The 26,129-nt window shown below is 43.5% G+C and overlaps 2 protein-coding genes across 4 annotated transcripts in view; one reads left to right on the top strand and one right to left on the bottom strand.

Annotated features, from left to right (window-relative positions):
* Window positions 1-487: 487 nt before the first annotated feature.
* tegt (testis enhanced gene transcript (BAX inhibitor 1)) lies at window positions 488-5,680 on the top strand. 2 transcript variants are annotated; one of them, XM_026368738.1, is made up of 10 exons: window positions 488-589; window positions 1,861-1,969; window positions 2,065-2,173; window positions 3,576-3,696; window positions 3,825-3,873; window positions 3,988-4,085; window positions 4,540-4,619; window positions 4,704-4,804; window positions 4,985-5,060; window positions 5,457-5,680. In XM_026368738.1, exons 2-10 carry the CDS (start codon window positions 1,914-1,916, stop codon window positions 5,478-5,480), a joined length of 714 nt encoding a protein of 237 aa, XP_026224523.1. In that variant the 5' UTR covers window positions 488-589; window positions 1,861-1,913; the 3' UTR covers window positions 5,481-5,680. The 2 variants fall into 2 exon arrangements, with proteins under 2 accessions (XP_026224523.1, XP_026224524.1); XM_026368739.1 differs by having other exon boundaries at window positions 498-585.
* Window positions 5,681-6,979: 1,299 nt separating this feature from the next.
* Window positions 6,980-26,129, bottom strand: part of nckap5l (NCK-associated protein 5-like) — a 35,049-nt gene continuing 15,899 nt past the window's right edge. Inside the window, exons 1-13 of one of the 2 annotated variants that reach the window (XM_026367362.1) lie at window positions 24,796-25,115; window positions 22,362-22,443; window positions 15,657-15,797; window positions 15,226-15,294; window positions 15,070-15,108; window positions 14,841-14,960; window positions 14,393-14,485; window positions 11,285-14,196; window positions 10,792-10,921; window positions 10,445-10,517; window positions 9,240-9,518; window positions 8,818-8,969; window positions 6,980-8,322 (exon numbers count right to left, since the gene is read on the bottom strand). In XM_026367362.1, coding sequence (XP_026223147.1) covers window positions 8,062-8,322; window positions 8,818-8,969; window positions 9,240-9,518; window positions 10,445-10,517; window positions 10,792-10,921; window positions 11,285-14,196; window positions 14,393-14,485; window positions 14,841-14,960; window positions 15,070-15,108; window positions 15,226-15,294; window positions 15,657-15,797 — 4,269 coding nt within the window. In that variant the 5' untranslated portion in view covers window positions 22,362-22,443; window positions 24,796-25,115 and the 3' untranslated portion in view covers window positions 6,980-8,061. Of the gene's footprint in view, window positions 8,323-8,817; window positions 8,970-9,239; window positions 9,519-10,444; window positions 10,518-10,791; window positions 10,922-11,284; window positions 14,197-14,392; window positions 14,486-14,840; window positions 14,961-15,069; window positions 15,109-15,225; window positions 15,295-15,656; window positions 15,798-22,361; window positions 22,444-24,795; window positions 25,116-26,129 lie in introns of those variants that run through there. The other variant, XM_026367361.1, reaches the window with a different exon arrangement.

The following is a 26,129-nucleotide window of genomic DNA, read 5'->3' as shown; positions in this document are numbered from 1 at the left end:
AGATTAAAAGCTATACTAGTAATCAGGCTTATCTATGGTCTAATTTTTAAAATTAAAAGTCAAATAATTTTTTATTTATTTTGTTTGGAATGTTAAAAAATCTAGGACTATTTAGCACAGAAACTTAATAGCTCATAAACACTGCATAAATAGCAGATTAATTATAAAAAAACATTCCAGAGTATGAAGGCAGTTACACATTTTTATATGAATAAAAAATACTAAGATACTAGAATCTCTCACACAGTTCAATTAATGTAAATCTGCTCAAAGCTGAGAATTGACACTTTAATATAGTTTGTATTGTTTTATTTCAAATTCAAAATATTATTATATTTAAATCTATTATCAGATATAAACTTCTAGAGCTCTTTGAAATGTATAATCTCTTTTTTACTACTATTACTAACTCGCTTCTTCAAATCTTCACCATGGTAACCGCTCCCACCAACGCGAGCCTAACTTCAGTGTCGTCATTTTTCTGGGCGTTTCCATGGTGACATCAGCAGGCCCCTCTGAGCTGACTGACACGTACTGTGTTGTGTTAAAAAAGAAACTGCTAAACAGGAGCGGAGGAGAAGGAAGGCAGGTAAATTATGTCAGCACATAGCCTTAATGTTTTTGGTGTATCTTTTTGTGGTGGCTGTGCCACGAATATCTTTATCTGCTGTTAGCTAAATGAACGAGACGTCGAATTGTATTGACAGACGAGCAAACGTTAGCCAGGCTGCTAGCTAGTTATTTAGAGCTTATTGGCTAGCAGCTTTAGCGATTAAAATGATAGTATCATGCGTCAAACGCCGTTTTCGCCTAACTGACTGCAGCTTGATTGTCTCACCACGTTTCTAACAACATGTGTAATAATGAATTACAGCGATATGTTTTGATTTTGCTGCCAGCTAACAGTCATAACGTCACCGTGAGTTGATAGCATGTTATCAAATAGCCTTTTAGCATTGTGGTATGCTAATTACGGCGCCTGACATTTAGCTTTAACTAACCTGTTGTGTAACAGGTTAGCTGATATTAGCTCATATTCCAAGCCCAAGCTGAACTACGCACGTTAGTGATCTGCGTAGACCTACATGTAGATGTAGGTCTGATATTTTTTTAAACCTGTAAGCTAAGTCCTTAATCTGTAAAGTAACGCTAGTTAGATATAATGAACTGCTAAATAAATGCAAGCATGATTTTGAGGTAATTCTGTCATTAAATTAGCGCTATCCATTGGTTTCATTTAACTCAGCTTAGATTATTTGATTTTAGTTGAAAGTAAAAGTAGTGATACTAAAAGTAAAAGTTGTCGTCGTAGTAGTAGTGGGAGTAAGTAACGAGGGCGTGTTTAGCTATATCTGGATGTTTCTGTTGTTAGTAGTACACAACTTAACATGAACTCAACTGTTTCGGGTGCTGTTTAACTAAATAGAGCACATTTGCAAAGGTTTGCACTACATTTGCAACCAAAATGACAAAGTATACAATTTTATATAGTGAACAGTGTTTCTCAAATGTCAGTGTTGTGTTGTGATTACGTTACTGTTTTATTAGTTACAGCTCAACAGTCACAGACTGATTACTGATGGAAGTAAACCTTCAGTGGCTTTGGTAAAGATTAATAACTCTGTTGTTATGAAACTGATAGTGATTATTAGACTTATGACCCTTTATTAAGCTAAAAAAAAATTAACTTGAGTGTGTGTTGGCACATTGTAACTCTCTTTAACTTGAGGAGTAGAGAAAGTAGAAAAACACTGTAGACAAGTGGGTTGAAGTTAAAAGCAAGTACTTGAGTAAATGTAGTTTCTTTCCGCTACTGTTATATAATTAACACTCTGTGTAACCATGTGCTTTTCTCTTCAGAGGACACGTTATCCCATCGAGAATCTCTTCAGTTTGAAATTTCTGGTGCAATCATGAACGTGTTTGACCGCAACATCAACGTTGATGCTTTGTTCAAGTTCTCTCAAATGTACGTAAGCGTGCTGTAGATTGCTGTGTGATGTCAGTCGTAGCCTTTATCTACTTGTCACACTTTGTTAACTGTTATCTTTTCTTTTTTTGCAGATCTCATTCCACCCAGGTGCACTTGAAGAATGTGTACTCCAGCCTGGCAGTCTGCATGTTTGTGGCTGCAGCAGGCTCTTACGTCCATGTAGTCACTCGCCTCTTCCAGGTAACGACACACAGCAGAATCTGTTGCTCACAGTGGCAAATAAATGTGTGTTGTGCTGTGATGGTCCATATCCATTACATCAATTAAACACTACAATGTTAGTTGTAAAAAGTATTAAACAACTTAAATGAAAACTAAGTAGAGCCTGGAGTTAACAAACATGGAGACCAGTGAATGAAAAAAGATAGAAGGTGGAGGTTAGAGTTAGAGTTTGGTTAGAGTTTTCCTCAAAAAGACCTCAGACGACTTAGAATGAGAGTTGTAAACAAATACTAAGTGATAAATCTATTATGGTAATTTAGTTAAGTTTCTGTAAGATCATCAAAAAAAAGCTCAAAACTTAAAGGATAAAAATTCCTCCGGACTGTTGAGCATAGCTGATCCACAGCTACAGAAAATGTATGTTTGAGTTCTTTGATGCCAAACAGTGTAATAATGTATAATCAGTCCTTGGCCTGCATTTGGATCATTATATTTGGAAAAACTTGTGCTTTGAAGTGGCTACAAAAACTAAAACAAAACTGATGATCACGAACGGTAACATCATTTTAACTGGGCTTTTGTCTGCTGCATTTATACATTTATTCAATTTATTCAATTCAATTTTATTTGTATAGCGCCAATTTACAACAGAAGTTATCTCAAGGCACTTTACAGTGTAAGGTTTAAGACCTTACAGAAAATATTTATACAAAAAATTATAGAGAAAACCCAACAATCCCATTTGAGCAAGCTTTAGGCAACAGTGGAGAGGAAAAACTCCCTTTAGAGGAAGAAACCTCCAGCAGAACCAGGCTCATAGTGGGCGGCCATCTGCCTTGACCGGTTGGGGTGAGTGGAAAGAGGAGAAAAGAACAGCAGGCAATAAAGACAACAACAAGCATCAAGAACATTGGGCAGATGAACTGGATTCTGGAGATGTACAGCTCCAGGCCGAGGATACCTGCAGAAAAGTACAGAGAGAGGGAGACAGAGAGGAGGAAACAAAACTAAAAGAGAGAGAAGACACAAAGTTAATGACATGCAATGGTGGCATTTGCATTGATACAGGAGAAAGGAGAGAGGAGAGGATGCATTATCTGCTTTATCATCACTCTGCAGGTGCAAAGTAGCACAGGTTAAGGTACATGTGTGTAATTTGAATCAGAATCGCTCCAGCAGGTAACATAAGTCTTATCTTACCAGCTCACTGTCAGTCTGAAGCTTCAGCAGTGTTCAGTCTGCTACTGTAAAACACTTACACTAACCTTGTTTCTTTAAAACAGGCACGACCCCTGAAATAACTGTAAATGAATTCAGTGGTCATGAGGGGGATTTAGCATTACTCAACACAATAGCTGAGTGTTTAGCGATGTAGCCACAGTGTTGCTGCTCTGTGTTTACTTCATGCCCTTGTTCTCAGGGCGGTATGCTGTCTGTGCTTGGCTCCCTGGGGATGATGATCTGGCTGGCTATGACACCACACAACCCTGAGACAGAAAAGAAGAGACTGGCTATCCTCGCAGGATTTGCCTTCCTCACAGGTATACTGATGATGATAATGGGAATATGACAGCTTTCCACTGTCGGTGTGAACAGAGCTGAATCTCAGTTCAACTTAGGTCATGTAAAAGTCTAAAAGCACTGTTTGCCTTTCCCCTTCCCCCTCCAGGCGTTGGCCTCGGCCCCACTCTGGACTTTGTCATTGCTGTCAATCCAAGGTATGTGAAAGGTTACACACATAACCAGGAGTCTGAAAACAAAACAGAGGTGATGAGCTTTGTGTGATGAACATAGCCATGAAACTTAGCTTGCTCTTGTTTGTTTCTCCTCAGCATCATCGTGACAGCTTTCATGGGAACCTCGGTAATTTTCATTTGCTTCACTCTCAGCGCCCTCTATGCCAAACGCAGGAGCTACCTGTTCCTTGGAGGTGAGAGCAGCTTGTTATTGTTGTCACATGTGAATGTAACAAATGTCCTCTAACACACAGGAGGAAAGTAACTAAGTACTGTACTTAAGTACAGTAGTGAGGAGTTCCTACTTTACTTGAGTATTTCTATTTTTTGTCACTTTAACTTCACTACATTTACATTTATCTACTTGGTAACAATAAGTCCTAGTTACTGGTCCTAGAATCGGATGGACAACTTAATTCATCTAAATGAGACTCAAACAGAGAAATATCAAGTAAACACAACTCAAACAATCTAGCCTCTGATGCTGCTGCTACTATTCCCGTACTTCTTTGAACTTTTTTAGCCATGTTTTCATGATCACAGAGATAAAAACAGAATTATGTCTGATGTTAAATGTGGTTTTACAGAGCTTCTGAACCCTTTACATTCTCTTTTTCTTATCATTTGTGAACTTGCTTTTCTTGTTAGGCACGCTGATGTCTGGCCTGTCCCTGCTCCTCCTCATGTCTGTGATGAACATGTTCTTCGGGTCTCTGATGCTGTTCAAGGTTCTTACACACTCTAACAATGTGTCCAGCTGTGTGTCACGATGTGTGTATCATGCTTTTGTGTAACGTTACCTCTTCCCACAGGCACACATGTACCTGGGGCTGATTATTATGTGCGGCTTCGTCCTGTTTGACACTCAGCTCATCATAGAGAAAGCAGAGAACGGAGACAAGGACTACGTCTGGTGAGCATGTGCTGAGCCTTTATCTGTGGGTTCACACCTTCTCAAAACTAAATACCACGCAAATACATGGTCCTGCAGTGACGCACTCCACTGAGCATTGGTCGTGCAGAAACACTGAAACACGTACGTTAACCTATGGATTCTAAATAGGTAACAAATGTCATCACTTTTTTTTTGAAGGCACTGTGTAGACTTGTTCCTTGACTTCATCACCATCTTCAGGAAGCTGATGGTCATCCTCGCCATGAACGATAAGGTACCGAGTGTGTAGCATAGTGTTCACCTGTTCCATTGTTGTCTTACATTTTCTTTTTTGGGAAAACAAACGCCTCTGCTTTCAAGATTCTAGATGTCTCACTAAAACATTTCTCATTTCCTCTTCCTGTAATCATCTCGTGACACCTTTTTTCTCATAGTACTTGTGTACATGTACTTAAGTAAGGATATAAAGTGGTACTGTGGTATGTTTTTACGTTGTTGCTCTGGTACTCTCACAAGCTGCTGATGACAGAGCTCTCAAATTGGATATCTCAAAATGATCAGGACTCAGTTGAACTGTCTGTGTTGACAGTATTTTTTTTTTTAAAAGACAGCATTAAAATGTTATGATGTGACGTTTTGTTACTGAACTAACTGTTTGTTTCTTTTCCAGGACAAGAAGAAGGAAAAGAAGTAAAGACCATTTGAGAATGAGAAAATTAAAACCAATCTGTCAGAAAAGGCACAATTTGCAACGCACTTGGTGCTTTTCACTCTCTGTCTTCATTTTCTTGAATTAACTTGAGTTATGTGGTCTTATATTATTGAAAATTTCTTTGATTTCTTTTGAAACTTAACAGCCAGGGGTTGATTGTAAGTTGAGGGCACAGCTGGTCCCATCGTTTCTGTGAAAGCTGCAGTGAACATGTTTGGCCTTTAGAGGGCAGCGTTACCCTTTGACACCTCCCAGAAGCTGAGCAGCACTTAAGGAACAGTTTCTTCTTATTGTGATTTAGTGCCATACATTACCAATATGATGGGCTCCTGTTCTGAAACTGATCATTGTTTTATTTCAAGTTATGTAATTTAACTTGTCGCTTATTTATAGTTTCTTCCTCAATACTTTCCTTTAATGGAGTGTCACAAGATTTAGTGTCCCGCCAGTTTGATAACAGATCCCCTTTTCACAAATTTCCCTTTTAATCGTTTTACTCCTGCGAATTTAGTTGTGTGACTGACATGTTTAGTAGGAACGTTGACGCCTGGTAGTGCTGACACAAAGCAGTAAGTCACTCAGACTGATGTAGAACCACTTGGTGGTCTGGATTTTGGATTTTGGGTGGCGAGAACTGGTGCCATCTGTCTCATCTTTTCAACTTGGACAGCAAAGACGGGCGACTTATTCAGACCAGTCCCCCTGTAAATTTCTCTAAATATCTGTCGTCTAGAAATCAGTTTGCCAAATGTTGTGATGCTAACCTGAAGATTTGGCACTGGTATGTGTTTTTTTTGTTTTTGGAAAGCGTATACTGTGAAGAATTTATTTTGTTGATGTAAAATCAAAACTACTAATTTGATACATTTGCTCAAATAAATGTGTTGAACATTGAAACAAAGTGATGGCGTCTTCCTTCTGTCCACACTGCTGCATTCCAAATGGTCCCAGCTGAAATAATCCTGTCAGGAAAATATTTCAAGATTCATTCATCATTTCAGGTCAGCTTAAAAGAAAAATGTGCAGAATTAGTTTCCTGTGTTATATGATAAATGTAATATTAGACGTTTGTGGTCACTTTAGCAGCAGCTTTCCTTTCTTAAAACTACCTGAAAACATTATTTGATGAATTTTTTTTCTTCAGTTCAAATTCAGAATGTTTTAAGGCACGACGGATTGTGACTGTTTTATCAGCGTGGAAATATTGTGTTTGTTATTTGTGATTTGGTGAAGATCAGATCACATTTCATAACCAACTGATGTAGTAACTGTAGTTCATTGATTAGAATAAAGTGTGTTACAAGTTGATTTTATGCACAGACGTGTGCAAGTAACTCCAGTGTGTATCCCTATGAAGTGCAGTAGAGTAGAAATACTGTGGTGAAGTACCTTGAAATACTGCAGCAGAGAAATGAAGTAAACATACTTTCACAAAGCTACTGGTCCATAAAGGAGCAGCGTAAAAATGACAAATGCACAACTAAATGAAAACGTTTTAATTAGAAAGTTGGAAAAACGGCAGTAGGTACGTAGGACCTCTATTGGCTAAAGAACAAAGAGCAACAGAGATGTTGAGATACGAGATATGAACAGAATTTACTAAGCGAGAGGAGACACAGGAGTTTTTCACAGAAAGATTACAAAATAAAAACGATGACTGCAAATGATGAAACATTTCAAGTAAATAAATAATAGAAATACATATTCATTGAATAGTGTAGCCATTTCTCTTTTCTATGTTATTATTGCTGGTATATATTACCTTTAAATGAATTATGATTTCAAACAGACATATTCTGACAACCTTCCTCGGTCTAAAAACAATATCAACATGATCAATAAAATCGTTTATACATTTCAAACTGTGATGCGTGAGCTGAGCGAGAATCACAGACATGAACATTCTTTTTTTTTAATTTTTTTTTTTAATTTAAGGAGCTCTGTGTTTTGTTTTGTTGTTTTTTTTTTTATGTTTGTTTTTTTTCAGTACATGATGTGATGTCGAGAACTGAACGGATGTATTGATGCAGTACAGTACATCAGCTTTTGAACTGCTCACCACTTCCTCCATGTACAACAAAGATCTGTCAACCGGCATGAGAAAAAACTAAAGACGGGTTGCTGAACAGCTACCAGGAGTGACAACGTTTTGTGCTAGTCGTTAGCTTGGCCATGCGATCTGTAGTCCTGTACACATGAATTTAAGAGAAACGCCCACAGTCGAGTCCGATTGTGAAAAGGTGAACAGCGAGTGTTCCTGTGGTGGCTTTTGGCTTCGTGTTTATTGGAAATCCTGAGGAGAAGTCTATCCATCCATCCATCCATCCTTCCAGTTCGGCAGAAAAACAGCTGATGAAGTGTCAGCAGACTGTTCTCGCTGACATCATCAGGGCCCAGTTTCATTTCCTCACAGGGGGGCATCGGGTCAGCAGCATCACAGTACAGCCGGAGACTAGTGGACGTGTTTATAGCAGTGCCGGCTCTTGCTGTCTGCGGACTAGGTGAGCAAGTGGCTGTCCGGCCTTCTCTCCCCTCCCCCCTCCCCTCAAAGCTCTTGGCTGGATCATCCTTGGCTGCCGCAGGATGACAGACTGTCGTACAGAGAATCGCTGAGAGACTCGGGGGTCTCCAGGACCTGAGGGCGGCTTGGGGACAGGGCTTCTTCCGGCCGCTCCCTGAGCAGCTCCAGCCCGGCCTCCCGGCTCATCTCGGGGACGCTGGGAGCGCGAGTCTTCCCCCTGCGGCTTATCCCTGACTGGGCTGGGACGGGCAGGCTGCCCGGGTCAACCACCCGGCTGGAGGAGGGACCGCCAGCCTTCATGTTCTGAGAGCATGCAGAGGGGAGGGAAACATATTCAGGTCATGTGTTTCCTCTTGCATAAAGCCTTCAGGTGCACAAAAACTTAAGTGGGTTAGAGACATCATGCGACTGTGAATCTTTAATACTGGGCTGATTAATAATTTCTAAAGGGAGAATGTGGTTCTGTGTTTCTAGATTATGTAAGACGTGAGTGCAGATTGAAAAAAGAATCTCGTCTTTACTGCCTGTGAAATATTTTGAGTCTGTAAAGGAACCAGATCAGCAGTCTCTGGATCAGTCATTTGTCATATTAAGTACATTCATTTCAGCAGAACACAGAGAAATTCATGTTACATGTTACATGCTCAGTGTTTCCTAGAAATCAGCTGGTACGTGCTCTGAGTCACAAACATGTAGCCATCAACTGGTTCTTCCCTTCTTCTCACTACTGTGTATATTAAGTAATTCTCATGATCAGATTAATCAGACTCAACGTCTGAACTGAAATATGGTTCCTACCCCTCTGAACGGTGATCCGAAAGACACCGCCTCCTCCTCTTCTTCCTCCACAGCCAGGTAGACCTCAGCAGGTCCAGCTGGAGTCTTCAGGTTGGGGAAAGTCCAAGTCTTAGAGCGAGGAGAAAACATGTTCGCTCCAGGGACTTCTTTGTCTGGACAGGGAAAGATATAAAGACATGCTTTCATCTCTTTTTCCCACATCACAGGGGATTTTCTCATTTGGCTTTTTACTAAAATCACAGTCCTCAGTCTAAAGTTCACTTTCAGAGTCGGTTTAAATCTAAAGGTTTACGCTACATCTGCATTTAGCCGTGAATGGAATATCTCTACACTGATTAGATGGATTGCCATGAAATCTCCTATCTGAGCTGATCTCTTCAAGCTGTTACTGTTACTGTGTGGAGCTGGAACAGCTGTGTCACCTTCGTGGATGACGCCGGCTGAACTTCTTCCCTCCAGCACGGAGCCGTACTGAATGGTGGGGACCAGCTGTTTGTGTGGTGTGTAGCACTCCTCCTGCGACGTCAGCTCTCTGTCCAGGGTGCGAGCCCGTCGCCCCGCTCTGCCCGGGGAGCCAGAGGAATGATGTTCGGCTCTGGCCCTCGTCTTGGACACCCCCCGTCCCGCTGCGCCGCTGCTGCAGTCAGGCAGGGGGAACGTACCGATGCCGCTGTCCAAGGTGTAAGTGGAAGCACCAGAGCCTGCAGAAAGGGGGGGGGGGGGGGGGCATTTGATGATGATGAAATGCATAAATGAATAAATAATAACTCACAATATTTAGGAAACAGATAAACAAGACACAAAGGAACAAATGAGTAAAGTAAGAAACACTATTCCTTTGATCTTGTACTGAAGTCCCTGAATGCGTCTTCCTGTGTGATGCTCTAAAAGTGTGAGCTATTTATTTTCTGCAGTTACAATTTAGTGTTTTATTGAAACCCTGATGAATTATAGTGCTGTCAAATGTCCTTTCAGCACAAACTAATACTGGATTTGTACAACTGTTATTTTAGTACAAACCAAAGTAAAAGTAAACTTTTACTTGACTTATGTGTAACTTAAGAGGGGGACCTCACTGATTCGCGACCTGCTCTCTCTCTCCACTAGTAACTAAAAGCTTTTTCAGTTCCACTGATGTCATCTGGATGCTTGTACTACAGAGATGATTGTCTTTGGATATTCTTCGTCTTCTGCTCCTCCAGATGACAGAATCCTTCCACTAGAAGCATCGTGACCTTTTTATCAGAGGAATCGCAGACTGAGAAGTTTAGAACCATTCGCTTATAATCACTCTTTAAACTACAACCACAGGACGCAAGTTCAAAATGGGTGAAGTCACCCTTTAAGCTGGGGCTCTCCTACACTGCACCACACTGTGCCCTTCATGTCAGCATGAAGTAAAGCAGAAAATATTCCTGGAACCCACAGTTACTTCACATGTAATCCATTATCTAAATAGTTCATTTTCTAAGTGTCCACCTTTAATCACTCAGCTTTGATTCATTTATTTCCAGATGGTTTCAGATAAGTCGGGTTTGCTCTTCGATCTGTCAAGATCCTCATACATATTTCAAAATGTGTGTAGAAAGGCTGTGCTGCTCTGAAAGTGCCGACAGACTCCTCTTACCTGCAAAGTGTTGAGAATGAACCGAGTCTGTGAGGTTTTCATCAGACGTGATCTTGCCGATTCTATCTGATCCCTGCGTGAAAGAAACAACGGGGTAGCAGATGGAGCAGTGAACGCAACGAGAGTCTTCACATCTCATCAGTACACGGAGAACTAGACTGACAAATTAGATGCCAAGTTTAGACTTCAAAGTTGACATGTACAACTCATTTGAGTGACTCTGAAAATCTGACAGTTCCATACGATGGAATCAAAGGGAGTCGTGCTCTCCATCTTCTTCTTTCCGTCAGCTTAACTCTAGTCTATACTTGTTAGTGTGCGTCTACAGAGGATAAATAAAGATCTACCTTGTCCATGTCCTCACGACTCGTGGTGTGGCTGATGATGTCGCTCTGCTGGGTAAACACTGGTTTGGAGGTCTTACAGTCGAACGAGAGCCGCCGCTGTGGCACGTTGATCACGTCCTTCCCGTCCACTCTACAGTCACACAACACAAAACCTAAATTAGGCTCTGAGATACCACACATTTTAACAAACAGCGTTATTTGACTCGTGACTCGTTCATGTTTCATGTCTGGTTTGACCACACATGAAGACAGAGTTTGTCAATCTGACTGATGGAGCTGAATGCACCGAGTAACATGTCACCTGTTGTTTTTACAGCAGCCATGTCAACGACATCACTGAACGAGGAAGATGAGAAGTTCTACAGTTACAGTAAAGTCACAGTAATGTGCTGCAATATTAACACATTACTGCGACTGTAGAGTGGTGTAGTATCACATTTGGATTTGTGAACGGTGTTTTACTTTGTTATTTACCACTTGCTCTTGTCCTCACCTGTTCAGCAGCTGCTGCATGAAGTTGTCTGAGCGCACTCCCCTGTACATGACAGCCAACTGTCCCTGAGCTTGGTCCATCACCACCTCACACGAGTGGCCTCTGCCCGACCTTTCCACATACGCCCTCTCCTCCTCCAGGGCTCTCCTCAGCCCCTCCGCCTTCTCCATCAGAGTCGAGATGTTCAGACCCTCCACGCCTTCTTTACACCTGGTGGCCATTTTGGCAGAGTCCCTGCCCACAGAGGGGATGTTTATCTTCCACTCCTTCTTCTCGTCCTTCGTTTTGGTGACGTCCGCCTTACGGCTCAGCGCGGGCAATTTGCTCTTCTTCAGGCCGAACCAGCTCGCGATGCCGTTGGAGGCTTTCTGTTTGACCTCGCCGCCCTGCCCTCCTCTGTCCTGCTCCTGAAGCTTCAGCATGTTCTCCTCGATGCCCTTCATCACCTTCTGCTCGATGGCAGATTGTGGGCTGGGCACCGGCTGCATCGGCTTCTCTCCCTCAGACATGGGAGGTCTTGGAGGAGGAGGTGGCAGACTGTCTCCGTACATCGGATTCTTTTTCCCCTTCCCGCTGATCTTGGTCCTCTCTTCTGATTTGGACGAGTAACGTGGGGCCTCAGTGGGTTTGGCCCCTCTTTGGACAGATGGGCCCTGGCAAGGTTTGGATGGTGACTTGGGGGGGATTTTGTTGGGGCTGTTGCTACTGTGAGGACCTAGACCAGGTTTAACGTTATAGGCCAGATTCAGAGATCCGGGACATTTGATGTTGTTGCGTAGTACCTGTGGAGCATCTGCGTTGGGCGACGGCAGACCTATTTTGCTCTTGGAGCCGTCTGTCTTGGTCACACACAGTTCCTGTTTAACCACTGCTGGACAAGGGGGCTGAGACTTTACCGCCTGTTCATACAGCTGAGATGACCCTGGGTACTTCAAACCACCACCACCGCCGCTTTTAGGCTTCCCATCCAAAGAGTCTGTGTATTTTGGATGTTTCTGCTCCTCTTTATGGAGCTCCACGGGCCTCTCTGCTGTCCTGCTCCTTTCTTCCCCGTACGGGCCATCACTCACTGTGTCCACTGGCCTTAGACCGACTTGTAAATCTTCTGAGCTCTTTAGCTTGCCCAGCGCAGCCAGTCTGTCTTTGAAAGCGTGGTGACTGGAGTCGGCCTGGGACCTCGCTGACGCAGCCACAGGTCTCTTGGGGATGGAAGAGGAATCAGTCCTCCTGGCCGGAGGTGGAGGCGGCTGCTGCACGACCTCAGAGCTCTGCACTGTGACTTCAGACTTCTCTCTGGTTCGTGAGTAGTTCACTCTGCCCTGAGCTTTGCTGAGAGCAGAGGAGCTGGGCAGGCTGTGATGGTTGACCCACACTGGGCTGTCTGAATCCTCCTCGTCATCTGATGTGGACTCGGATGTGGAGGAAGATGATTGCTTTCGTTGAGGAGGAGGATTCAAGACACTTTCTGGTAGCGATTTAACAAGCTTCCTCTCACCGCCATTCACCTTGGTTTGAGTTGGAAGTGTGGTTCTTTTCTCCAGGCTCTGGGCCTGCTCCTCCTCTCTAGAGTTTGTAGACATATCACAGACATTTTCATAATGTGGGACCCTCTGAGATGCTTTGGGTGAGGAAGAAGAGGTGGAGGAAGGAGTTACCATTTTTGGTCCAAGGCTGGCTTTAGGTGCAGAGAGGCTGTTGTAGCTTATTTCCTTAGTGGGCGGGGAGCAGACATCTTCAGGCTGTGGTGGGGAGGTTGGAGCTGAGTGTGTGGCAGGGTAGGATTCAGACCTACAGGGTGGAGGAGGGGGCTGCCTGCATCTCTCTGTGGTGGTGGCTCTGCGTGTGGGGACTGGGGAGTGGTACACCTCATAGTTGTTGGTGCGACAGGGGATCCTGGAGTTGCGGGTGAGCTGCGGGCTTAGACGGACAGCAGAGGTTGGAGTCTGAGTCTTCTCCCCAATTGAGGGAATCTTCAAGAACTTGAGCAGTTTGGACGGCGAGTTGATGGCAGCGGCTTTGACATCGCTGAGGCAGGAGGAGCTGGGGCTGACGGAGGCGCTGGCTCTCACAGAGGCGGCTTCCTGGTCTGTGCTGTCTTTCTCTGGGACGGCTGCGGGATCACTGGACGAGGCGTCGCCGACAGAGGAGAGCGCCAAGCCGTTGTGAACACCATCACTTGTCTGCACGTCACAGTGGGAGATGTCTGTGTCCTTCACAGGCAGGTGGGACGTGGGACAGAACCCAGTGAGCTCTTCAGCGGCACTAGCGTTTAGACAGCTCTCTGCGTTATCTTGCTCCTGCTCCAGTCCCATCACCTCCATGCTCTGATTGGCTAATTCTGTGACTAATGAATGAGTGGTGGCGCCCGCTGTTTGCTGGTGGGCTTCATTCTTAGTGCATTGTTTAGTCAGCAGAACAGGCTCCGCTGTCCTGCTCTTACTGTGACATTCGCTCATAGCAGCTGCGAGAACGACATGGCTCTGGGTGGCAGAGTTGGCTTTTGAAGGACTACAGGCGTGGTTGCATGGCTTTGGTGGACCGTCTGGGCTCCTCTTGCAGTGTAAACAGCACGTGTTCCCTCCCTCACACTTCACTGCCCCGTCACCGTTGACATGCTGGTGTGCGTCAGTGTCAGAGCAGGAGCAGTGGCAGTGTGTGTGGTGCGACTTGCACTGTAGCGGAAGGGAGTCTGCAGTGGCCAAAACGGCCTCAGTGGACATGAGCACCTGGCCGTAGTCACAGAAAGACAAGCTCGCAGTGGACGGGTGGAACTTCAGAGGGTCTGTCTCCTCCATCTTGCGTAAGACCTCCAGGATGTGTGCTTTCTTCTTAAAGAAGGGCGACAGGGCCTCCATGGAGGTGGCTGGGCCACGAGGGCCTGGGGAGGCGTGTTGTGTGCGGTAGCCATTTCCCTTTGGATAGAAAAAGATCAGTGTCAGCATAAAATTCACTGTTCTATTTTAAAGCACAATAGTGGCAAAGAGAGCAAATGTCAGCATGTGTTAACATCACACACAGAGGTGGGGACTGTGGTAGGAGGCCGTAATAGAACCACAGTTTCACTCTGTATTGGTAAAAGCTTTGCTGTGTGGCCTTTGTAATAATCACCTTGGCTTGTGCTTCAGTCTGTGCAGGCTCCACCTGTTTGGCAGAGTCATTGTGCAGCTGTGCATTGTAGTCTGGGAGGGGTCCCGTCTGGACCTGTAACAGGAGATTCATGATGGCAATTATGATGACACTGTATACACTACAGGCAATTGTATACACAGACAACTAGGAGCTACACTGTTCCTGGCATCTGTTGGAACAATACAGAGCAAAGGTGAAAAGACTGAGATACATTACTGGCACAACTGTGTTTGAGAGAATGAGGCTGAGGTGACACATGAACGAGAAGCTCTGTATGAATCAGAGCAGTGCATTGATACAGACAGCACTGCAGGACAGTTGTGGTTACTGGTTGTGTTGCACATCAAAACGGATCAAACCAATTTGTTGACAGTGCATATAAAAAGAGCTGCTTTATGGATCATCAGAAGCAGTAAAGTTCATTGACCTGGTAGTGAGCAGTGGGGTGGTTGGGCAGTTTCTGTTGAAAAAGCTCGCAAAGAGCTCGATTCTGTCTCTCCAGGTCAAACACCAACATCTTCAGCTTGATGCACTCCTCTCTCAGATCCTGTTCAGGGGACACACAAAGCGGTAAGATGACGGACAGACATTAGCCTGGTGATGCAAGAGCAAGTTGAAACCCAAACCCAGAGAGCAGAAATAGAGCTTTGTGTTACCTTTTGATTTAGCAGAGCTTGGACCACGTGGTTGGCCACCTGAGGCAAGAACATTACATTTGACAAATTGCGATGACATTTGAGTAGTGCCTCAGCTGAGCTGAATGTATCATTGCTGATGTGTGAATTCACTTATATTGTGTAACATGAACTCACCTCATCCAGGCATCTCTCATAAGCCTCTCTCTGACTCTCATTTGCCAACATCAGGGCAGAATTCTCTGCCTGTTTAAACAGAGGTTAAAGACAAAATGTGTTAACATAAATGATGATCATATCAGTATTTACTGTAGTTGGGATCATCATACAGTACAGAAGAAACAGAAAGAGTGTGTTAGGAGTAGAGACACACTCAGTTGGCTACAGATTTTATTTATGTAGCTTCGTATCACAAATGATAACACAAGACATAAATAGATGTGTGTACAGAAGAGCAACAAAGAACATAAGGACAAGGATTGGAGCAACAAGGATTGTAAACACAGTCTGTGATGACCTCCTCTGGCAACATCCAGACAGAACCTGAGCTCCACAACCTCCAATCGAATCTCGTTTGTGAAGAAAGGGTGTTGTGTTTATTTACTCGCCTCCAGCTCTCTCAGTCGGTCCATGAGCTCGCTGCTGTTGTCCTCCAGGTAGGACTCCACGTCTCCTTCCACTCCCTCCTCATCCGAACCAAAGTCCTCATCGCACAGTCTCTGTTCAGTCTCATCAGACATTATTCTCATCTGCACACACAAAAGGTAAAAGGTCAACTGTCACTGCCAGAATCACTGCACAAACAAAGTTTGAACCTGCAAACACAAAACAACAAAAATTCTGGTCGCTCCAGCCGATAACCAACACTGACAACATCTGTTTCTTAAAAGTCACTGCATATACAACAGACCTCTCTTTGCAAAGGAAAATGAATTATTTTCATTTGGGTTAAACAGAACATTTAACCTTACAACTGGGCTGTGGAAAGATTTTACATAGCTCTTACAAGTGCACTGGTCTGGTAGGGACACGTTATAAAGTTGAAGGTTCTAACTTCTGTTCTGTCTGTATACTGTACACTTGCATCACCTTCTCCTTTTGGCTGTTCCTTTTCAGGGGTCGCTACATCCGAGACATCCGTCTCCATTTAACCTTATCCTCTGCATCCTCTTCTCTCACACCAACTAACTTCATGTCCTCTCCTTCTACATCCATAAATCTCCTCTTTGGTCTCCTCTACACCTCCTGCCTGGCAGCTCCAACCTCAGCATCTGTTTACTGAGACTCACAGTCTCTCCTCTGAACACGTCCAATCCACATTAATCTGGCCTCTCTGACTTTATCTCCAAAACGTCTGACATGATCTGTCCCTCTGATGGACTCATTCCTGATCCTATCCATTCTCGTCCCTCCCAAAGAGAACCTCATCATCTTAAGCTACTGTCTCCAAGCCGTACAGAATCGCTGGTCTCACCATCACCTTTCCTTTCATTCTCGCTGATACTCTTATCACAGAGACACTTTTCTCCACCCATTCAATCCTGGTTGCATTCGCCTCTTCACCTCTTTTCCACACTCTCTGTTGCTTCCTTCTCCTGCAACATGTTCTCGCCAAAGATCACAATATCATCTGCAAACCTCACAGTCCATGCAGATTCCCGTCTGACCTCATCTGTCAGCCTGTCCATCACCAGAGCAAACAGGAAGGGACTCAGAGCTGATCCTTTATGCAGACCCACTTCCACCTTGAACTCCTCTGTCACACCTACAGCTCACCTCACCAACCGTCTTACAGCTCTCATACATGCCCTGTAGTACTCCAACACCCTGTCATCCGCCGTCTCTAGATCTATGAACACACAGTACAACTCCCTCTGCCCATCTCTGTAACTTTCCATCAGTATCCTCAGAACAAATACTGCATTTGTTGTACTCTTTCTAAACTCACTGCTGTTCTTAATCTGGCTTCCACTATTCTTTCCCACAACCTCTTTGTATGGCTCATCAGCTTTATTCCTCTGTAGTTGCCACAGCTCTGCATGTCTCCCCTGTTCTTAAAAACTGGCACCAGTACACTTCTCCATTCTTCAGGCATCCTCTCATTCCCAAGATCTTGTTACAGACTGGTCAAAAACTATACTGCCACCCCTCGTAGACACTTCCATACCTGCACAGATATGTCATCAGGACCAGCTGCCTTTCCACTCTTCACCGTCCCAATGCCCTCCTCACTTCACACTTACTAATATTTGCTACTTCCAGCACCACAACAGTCACCTCCTATACTCTTTGTTCTCTTTCACTTTCCTTATTTATCAACTCTTTAAATTACCCCTACCATCTTTCCATCACACTCCTGGCACCACTCAATACATTTCCATCCCTATCTTTAAATACGCTAACCTGCTGCACATCCTTCCCCCCCTCACCAAACTATACAAATCCGCCTCTTCCTTCCTAGTGTCCAACCTAGCATAAGTCCTCACATGCCCTTTGTTTGGCCTTAGCCACCTCTACCTTTACCTTACACAGCAAGTGCCCCCTGTCTCCCTGATCACATTAGCTGTAGATGTCCACTCTAAAGCTAAGTTAATGTGTCTATACACACATGCATCGAACTATTTTTTCCTCTGTGATAACCTTTAATGAGTGCCTGTCCCAGCACAGATTTCTAAAGCCAGAAACTTCTATCAACTGACTAACCACTCAACACTTGCTGGCTGGGTTTGACTTACAGTAAACCTCAACCATCTGGTTCTCAAAGCAAACCCAAGCAAACACTGGAGATACCACTAAACTGAAGTCTGCTTCACATCACACACTGCTCCCGTCTCCAAGACTGACGTTAACATTATTACCACAATTATACTTTGTTTATTCTTTGTTTATCTGGCAGCCACAACATTTAGCTTCAGCACTACCTCAGCGTTTGGTTCTCAACATGCAGTACAAATATGAACAGGGCTAAGAGCTTGTTGCTGACACTACATCACATTACTGACTACATACTGAGGATTACTGAACAAATACATTAATCCTTCCATCCTGCATGGTTTAAGATACACACTGTGTTAAATATAAGCCTTTGTGTCCATATTCCTCTGCTTTACGTCTGTAGCGTCAACAAATCCACAGATCAAACTGCAGCATCACGCTGAGCTCACAAGCTGCCTGAGTCTGTGAGCATGGTACACTGCAGGGCACGTGGCTGAGGACCAGTCTCGTAGGCATGGCTCCAGGTGTGTGTCTTACTGAGTGAGTGTGTGTGTGTTTGTATGTGTGTGAGTGTGTGCGAACCGACTGTCAGAGCAGAGCGTTGAAGGGCCATGAGGAAAAGTGTGTCGACAACAGTTACATCTTAATGAGTCATTAGAATGAGACGAGCTTCGTCTTCACCATGAACCAGTTTGCTTGAATGTCACAGGATAGATAAGTTACAAAGTAACACCACCTATATGGTGTTATTTAGGCGGTGTTGCTGCTCTTAATGCTTATCCTTTGGCAACTCCTTGGTTTGTAAAAAGGTGCACAGAAACACAAGTTACAATACCAGAATAAGCATAAACAACAACACCCTAAATAAGAGCAGAGCAGTTACACAAGGAAAAAAAATCCACTCCTGGGAAATGTTCTCTGGCTTCCAATCGTTTCATAAGAAATCAGAGACTTGCCAGGCCTTGTGTAACTAGAGCTGTTTGCAAAGCATTTGCAGGAAGATTCCTGAACATCACCGGACTGTGGATTGTGAACGATGACTGACAAACATAAGCAGCACCATCCAAAGTGTAGGGTGCTTATTGAGCTGCAATTGACTGAACAGGGCCAAATCTACACATTTAATGGAGGGCTGATCAATGCAGTCCATCTAAGAACGGAAGCAGATATTAGCTATCCGTTTGACCTTGGATGTACTGAGTGGTTATAAATATCAGCTTTTCTCTTCACTAATGCACATTAAAGCTCCGGGCAGCACCAGCTGCAGCAGCAGCCAGAAACACGCACATATCTCTCTGTGTTTGCCAAAATTCACGTGGAAATTACAGCAAAAATGATGCTAAATAGAATATCAGGATGCAGTTCTGCTCTTGTGCCCCCTGTGTCCACAGTCCAACAAGCTCTCTAAACAACTGCAAGATCCAATTCCTGTTTACATCTGTTTAAAGAGCTGTTCCAATGGTGAATGATATTCAGTCATTATTAATCATATATCACTCCTGTTCTTCTACAATGAACTGGTTTTCCAGTACCAGTTCAACTGAACCCCTGTTGTGGGCTGTTGGGAATAAAAAGAAGACACTGCCTGTCAAGTGACCACTGATTTACAAAAACTCCAAAAGACTCCACACCAGAAAAATTGTAAGCGGGTCGTCTCACACTGAGACACTTAAAGCTCTGTAGCAGGACAGACTGTCCTCAAAGGCTACAATGACTCTGGTGAGTTATAACAAACGAGTTCCACAGTCATTCACCAATGTCTGATATACATCGAATACTGATTAACTGATTGATTTGTTATTTTGTCTGTTAAACATCACAAGTGAAAAATGTCCACATTAGTTTTCTCTAGCAGTTGGTTTAAGCTTCAGTCTTTAGATAATAAATGATATTAATATATTGTTGTATGAGTTCGTCTCTACTCACAAAAAGCAAAAATGACCCCATTGTCTGAATATTTGCCAGTTCCATGAATCAATTTACTGATTATTTGATTAAATCATGCAGCTCAGATGTACTGCTCTATTCAGTCCAAACGTGGATAAGAAGTATTACGTTTTTATGAACAAACTCCCAGAATATTTGAGATCTGCTCCAATTCTAGTTTCTAAAATCTGGGCTTAAAATGATTCAGTGCTGAGGAGCAGCACCCAGTGGATTTAGGGTTAGGGTTCAATTAGGATATCTTCAAATAAAAATATTGTCTTTACTATCATGTTGGACACTTGTTTGGCACTTAAAAAGCTATCTAATCCTAAGCCTAACAATGAATTATGAAAATGATTCCTTTTGATATTGTCTTGTGTTTTTACCAACTTCTTAATCCCCTTTTTACTGATGTGAAGTACTTGAAGTTACCTTGTGGCTGGAAGGTGCAAAACAAATAGACCGGCCTTAGCTTAAAGTCTGATTTAGATCATGTAGAAACACAGAGAGCAAATAAACAGAGAGGGAGGACGGATAAAGGTCCTGCTGCTACTGTCATCATGATGTTTTCTTTTTTAAGTGAGCCTGTGACTGGCCTGCAACTACACACACTCACACACACTCACACACACTCACACACACTCACACACACTCACACACACTCACACACACAGGCTCATTGACAAAGCAGAGGATAGGCTTGGTGTGTCCCAGTGGGACTGCAGTGCCAGGGAGCTCCTTCCACTGTGCTTGGCCGGCAGACTTAAAGCCGCTAGAGCTGTCAGAAGCCGATAGAGAGAAGCCACGAGGGGAATGAAAAGAGAGTTAATGTTGCTGCTCTGCACAGTGCACTGCTGAGTGGCCTTGCTGCCTGGTTTACCCCACCACTACAGAACAATGTGCTACTTGAGGGTGATAAGAACATGGTGGGCTGTGCGTTTATTTACATCTTACTACTCCAGTGTGTTCTGTAACGATCGCAGGGTGAACACCACCTGGTTTACTTGTGATGAGGAGTATTATGATTTCTGTGGCTTTGGAGGAGCTGTCAAAAACATCAAGATATAAGAAGCCTGATGATATTGGTAGTGATGTTATCTCAGCTTGGCTTTGCACCTTCAGAGGGATGTTTAAAAGCAGCGGCCATTTAGCTGCATTCTTTCTTTCACTTGTAAGAAGGCTCTGACATATCAGAAAACAACAAACTCAAAATCCAAAATCGATGGATAAGGTGTCCTAAAGTCAAATTGGTGGACAGAGCAATGCTTTAAATGTGATATGCTGCATTACTTAACATTATTTGTTAGTATACAGTATCATCTTCTACCGTCATATTTCACAGATAGAAAACAAAAGATGATCATTAACATTACAGATAATGTGATGAACAAATCTGCAGGTTCCTCAGTAATGAAAGTTTGTAGTTCGTTAAAGCTTTAATTATGCGTATTTATCTCTGGGGAAGTGAAGTGTACACGTCCCCTAATCTTTCTGCATCCACAGTAACAAGCATATTCATTCTACAGAGCGTATTCACTGAAAGGCTTTCTGTTTTGTTTTCCGTGCTTGTTAAAGTTAAGAGACACAGACGGAATACAAACAGAGGATGCTGGAAGAAAAAGGAACAATACAAAAAGCAGACAGATAAGAGTGAAGGTCAAAGGCACCATGAAGCTGTGTGTTTTGTTTCTGTAAATCCAGCCTTGTAAAAAAGCACAGCCACTAAATCTGACTTTGCCAAGTGTAAACCAAGTGCAGTGATTCACAGCGTTCACGGCTTAAAGTTCCAATCACTGAACAAAACTGAGAGGATCATGTGTTCGCCTCTGAGCCAAGTGAGCATGTGGTGCTTTTGTTCTTCCTACAATGACTCAAATGGATACCTGTGCATGAAAAATGTGAGCTGTGGGGACACAGCTGCGCATTCATTGGCAAACCGGTAAAGTGGGACTTGACACCAGAGGAAAACTAACACATCTACTGTCAATAAATGGTTGTGGTGTCCTTTAATCAAATTACCCAGCAGTAACTACTGCAGAGGTTGGTTCACATTTTCATGGGCGTATACCACCCAGACAGAAGGAGCTTTATCTCTTTCAGTATAGAGAGTATTCGCCAGCAAGTCTAATGACAAACACAGACAAGATGAAATAGGGAAGTGCCAACAATAGTGTGTCAACAAGCAATTCTTCTTTACTTTGATCAATCCCGGAAGCTGATTTACACAACAAACTAAAGCAGCGTTTCTGATTTTCACTTATTCCTCAACCAAGAATGCGTTTTCTGGTACCACCTAGTCAAACATGAGGTTTTTAGCATCTCCTTTGTAGTAGGTAACAGCGAGTTGAATATCTTTAGGTTTTGGACGTTGGTTTGGACAAAAAATAAAAAGACAGAAAGAGTCATCACCATGGGTTTGAGTTTTTAAAAAACAGTAAAAATGACACTCGCATTGGTAGCTGGTAATTTTGTAAAGATGAAAATGTTTAACACAGGTAATCATTAAATACTGATCTAATGACTCCAGTATTTTTGGACAAAGAAAACATTTCTGATCAAAACCATTAAGCAGTTTTTGTGTCTCATCACCACTGCAAATTGAATATATTTGGGTTCTGGGTCAAAAACAAGCTACTTAAAGATGAAATGAAAATGAAAAATGATGAACTTACATGACCAGCTCTCCTTATGATCCTTGAAGAGGAGTCAGTCTCCTGTTATGCGCCTCTGTCTCCCAACAACAAAACCAAGGAGCTGAGGGAAAAGAAAACACATGGGCACATTTTAGTGAATCCACTCCCAGCCTCCTCTTTGTCCACTGACGGACATCCTGACATCGCTGCCAGTTCTATTTGTGTGACAGAAACCACAAGGTTTGGCCGTGTGAAATGAGATCTTGAAAAAGTGAGGGTGAGGGTTTTTACATGGGGGGGGGCTAGTAGGGGGCTGAGACCAGTGTTCTCTGTGACGGCCTGTGGTGGCATAGGCTGCAGCTTTCCTGCACTCTGTGAGTGAACAGAAAACCAGGAGGAGAGGAAGATGCTCTATTGCCCCCGGGAGATACCAGCGCTTAGCAGACACCAGTCATGCCAAGACCACAATCCTCCCCACTCCTCTATCTCGCTCTCTTGCTCAAATCTCTCCTCCTCTTGTCTTTCTTTTTCATCTCAGAGTTATTGTAAAGTGTAATGAAAGAAAGACGGATGAATAATTCAGCAGACAGCAGCACCGAACGCACAGACTTTACACGCTGCCACATAATGACTTTTTAGTTTAACGTTGGATCCACTATTAAACATGTCCCCTGTTAATTACATTCAATTTCTACAAAGACTCATACTCTACTTCATTTAGAACCAAAATGGGACTCCCCGTCTGCTGCGGGGTCTCCTCGGCCACTGGTTTGTCTTGATCACTCCAGATATATTTAGGCACTAAGCTACAGCGTTTACTCTTCACTTCCAAAAGCACACTATAGGGTAACAAGGCCTGATCCTGTTAGAGCTTGTCAAACTAAATGGGATTAGAGGTGTTGAGCATCTGCCCTCTCAATCTGGGTTTTAATAGAGCAAGAGCAGATCATCTGATCTGGCTGTGTCCTCATCGGTACACTTGGTCCTGTGAAGAACTGACTGTGATCTGTGTCCTGCAGCAAGATCATGAACAGCAGATCCTCATGTCTGGAAAAAAGAGACCTGGAGGACTGCACATCAACAATATTTATTTACAGGCAGCTTTTTGACGCCTGGATTCTGGTAAAGTGATGAATGAAATTCCAGTTTAAAAAAAGGTTTGGTAAGATGCTGCAGATCAGGACGAGCTGATGAGATTCATGGAATGAGGGCAAGTCTGAGAAAAAAAGAAATCAAAGGCGACTGAGCCGGAGCAGAGAGGAGAAATGCACAAAAGCTTCTTAAATCATGTCAGTCGCACTCTTGGGGATTTGGCATAGGCAAGGATATGTCCAAAAAAAAAAAAAAAAAAACAACCCTTCCATCTGCCAATCCGGAAAGGCACAGATTGATGTTCTTGCTGTGGAGGCAAAGTGTGTAGGAGGGAGATGTAAACAATGTGACAAAAACCTAAACCCTCACACAGTGGAATTAAGCAAGATTTGGGGAAGACTGCATCTTCCCCCTTCAAAAAATGTAGGCCAATGTTTTTTTCTTTTAGCAGACGCAACATTACCATGTGTTTGTCTGCATCATTAATAAAGATGCAGATAAATATCAAAGAGGCAGAGAGACGGAGGTGAGACAGAATCAGGCTGGTGGACTCCCCTGGTGCTGCTTCCTGTCTGATGTTTGCCTATATGAACCGAGACAAATTGAATCGAATATTTGGGATGGGGAGCGGAGGCAGTGGAGAGAGGAGGTGGGGGAGGGGATGAAGGAGGGGAGCTCCTTTCCCAAAAGAGCCTGAAAGGTTGGATGTGCGCCATGTATGTCTGAGAGCAATCAAACACAACGCAGGGATCCTTCTTAAATCTGTGCCAGGCAACCTCCACACACACACACACACACACACACACACACACACACACACACACACACACACACACACACACACACACACACACACACACACACACACACACACACACACAGGAAACCCCATCATGGCCCTTCTTGTCTGATAGAACAGAGTCATTGTGTTTCTGTTTTATCACTCATAGAGCAACACTAGGCTGCCCTCTCCACCACCACACACACATCTGACAGATTTATGACACTTTGTTAGCTGCAGCCAAAACAATCCTACATAATCCTGTGTTGGTTCAGCCAAAATAGAAACGCCACAGAGCTAAAAGCACTGTGTTTGCTCCTGTAATGTAAGCTAGTCCCCTGATTGATGCTAACAGAAACTCACAGAGCCAATCAGACCTGCCCAGAGAGTCACATCATGTCCACTCACGTCAACAGTAGGAAACATAACAACACACATCACCTCACTGTCACATCACTTCGTTTTCATATACAAGTACAAATCTGCACTACATCTGCTCCGTTCTGACATAGCAACACCCTCACAACAGAAGGAAAACGAAATGTCAGCTGTAAAAACTGAAGCAGTACATACAGATGTACACATTTCAGGTCAGCTCACCTTTCTCCTGCTGCCTTTTCAGTCATCCAGTGATCGCATCCGAACCCCCTCACAGCAGAATGAAATGTAAGGCACCAGCAGAAGAGGAAAAAAAAAAAGGACAGAGCGACAGAGAGGCCACAACCTTACATTTCTGTTTTCCGGCGGCGGAGGAGATCGTTTTCCCCCTGTTAAAAGTGCCGTCACTCTCCAAGTGTGGCGAGGAAGCCGGTTTCCTCTACGCTACAGCTAGAAAAGGCCTGTCCTTGGTCATGTGCATTGTGTGTGTGCCTGTGCTGTCTGCAGAGGCTGCCATGTCTCCCATTGTTCCAGGGTGAGTGAGGCAGGCTTCCTACCCCAGTAGACCCTGCCTACTACAACAGCTGTGGACCAGCCCCCACCTCTCCTTCTCTCCTCCTCCTCCAACCCCTGCCTGTCTGCCTATGCTGCTGCTGCTAAAACATTAACCCTGCAGCTGCTGGCTCAGGCCATAAAGATGAGGAGAGAAGGGGTGGGGTGGGGTGGGGGGTTGTTTCAAAAGAGACCCTAGCATGCAGCGGACAAAAGAATGTAACAGAGAGAGGATATCCGACAGCCGGGCTGAACTGACAGGACTTCTGCACAGAGCCATTCAGTGGCCTAGAAAGAAAACAGGCTCTGGGCTAAGAGGATTGTCTTTCTCAATCACACTGGTAATAAGTGTTGGACCATGTCCTGTGCGAGTGTGCCGAGGAAAAGAAAAGTCACTGGAAATCTGAATCAACACAGGAGATACAAGGCTGCAGCTATTATTTTTATTATCAATGGAATTTCTTTTTCTCAGTTCAAACTTTTATAAACGTTTATAAAATGTTATAAAATTACAGAACCGCACATGATGTCTTCAGGCTAATTAGTTTACTCTATAGTTAGTATAGTACTTTGAATAAGTAGAGTTATATACTGGCTGATAAGTACCAAGAAATACAGTGGTGGAAATAGACATTTACCTATGTATAATTTATTTATTTTTACCTACTCTATTGACCCTGTGGGGAAATTGTTGTTGGACAGCTGCACAGATGATGGTGCTACTACAAGGTTGCAGTGTTTTGTCCAATTTACATGTGGCCAGGAGGAAACAGGAATCAAACCACCAATCCTGGAAATCATGGATGAATGCCCCACCTTTGAGGTATTTCTACTTCTGAGTACTTTCCATTTTCTGTTACTTCATACTCTGACTTCAATATATTTTAGAGGCTAATATTCTACTTTTATTGTAGTTACCAGTTAGATTTTAGAATAAGTCAATAATTATAATCTAATGTCATCTCAAATTTCTATGCATTATTCTGCATGAACAGTATTTTTAC

The sequence above is a fragment of the Anabas testudineus genome, chromosome 7, assembly GCF_900324465.2.
Source record: "Anabas testudineus chromosome 7, fAnaTes1.2, whole genome shotgun sequence".
Lineage (NCBI taxonomy): Eukaryota > Metazoa > Chordata > Actinopteri > Anabantiformes > Anabantidae > Anabas > Anabas testudineus.
Note: the sequence above shows the minus strand (reverse complement) of the source record. Positions and strands in the feature narration are given on the sequence as shown.

Bases quoted from the DNA above. Each gene is read 5' to 3' on its own strand.
- tegt (XM_026368738.1), top strand. From the start codon at position 1,914: ATGAACGTGTTTGACCGCAACATCAACGTTGATGCTTTGTTCAAGTTC. The intron at 3,874-3,987 runs GTATGTGAAAGG...GTTTCTCCTCAG, and splicing joins GTCATTGCTGTCAATCCAAG to CATCATCGTGACAGCTTTCA. The intron at 5,061-5,456 runs GTACCGAGTGTG...TTTCTTTTCCAG, and splicing joins TCCTCGCCATGAACGATAAG to GACAAGAAGAAGGAAAAGAA.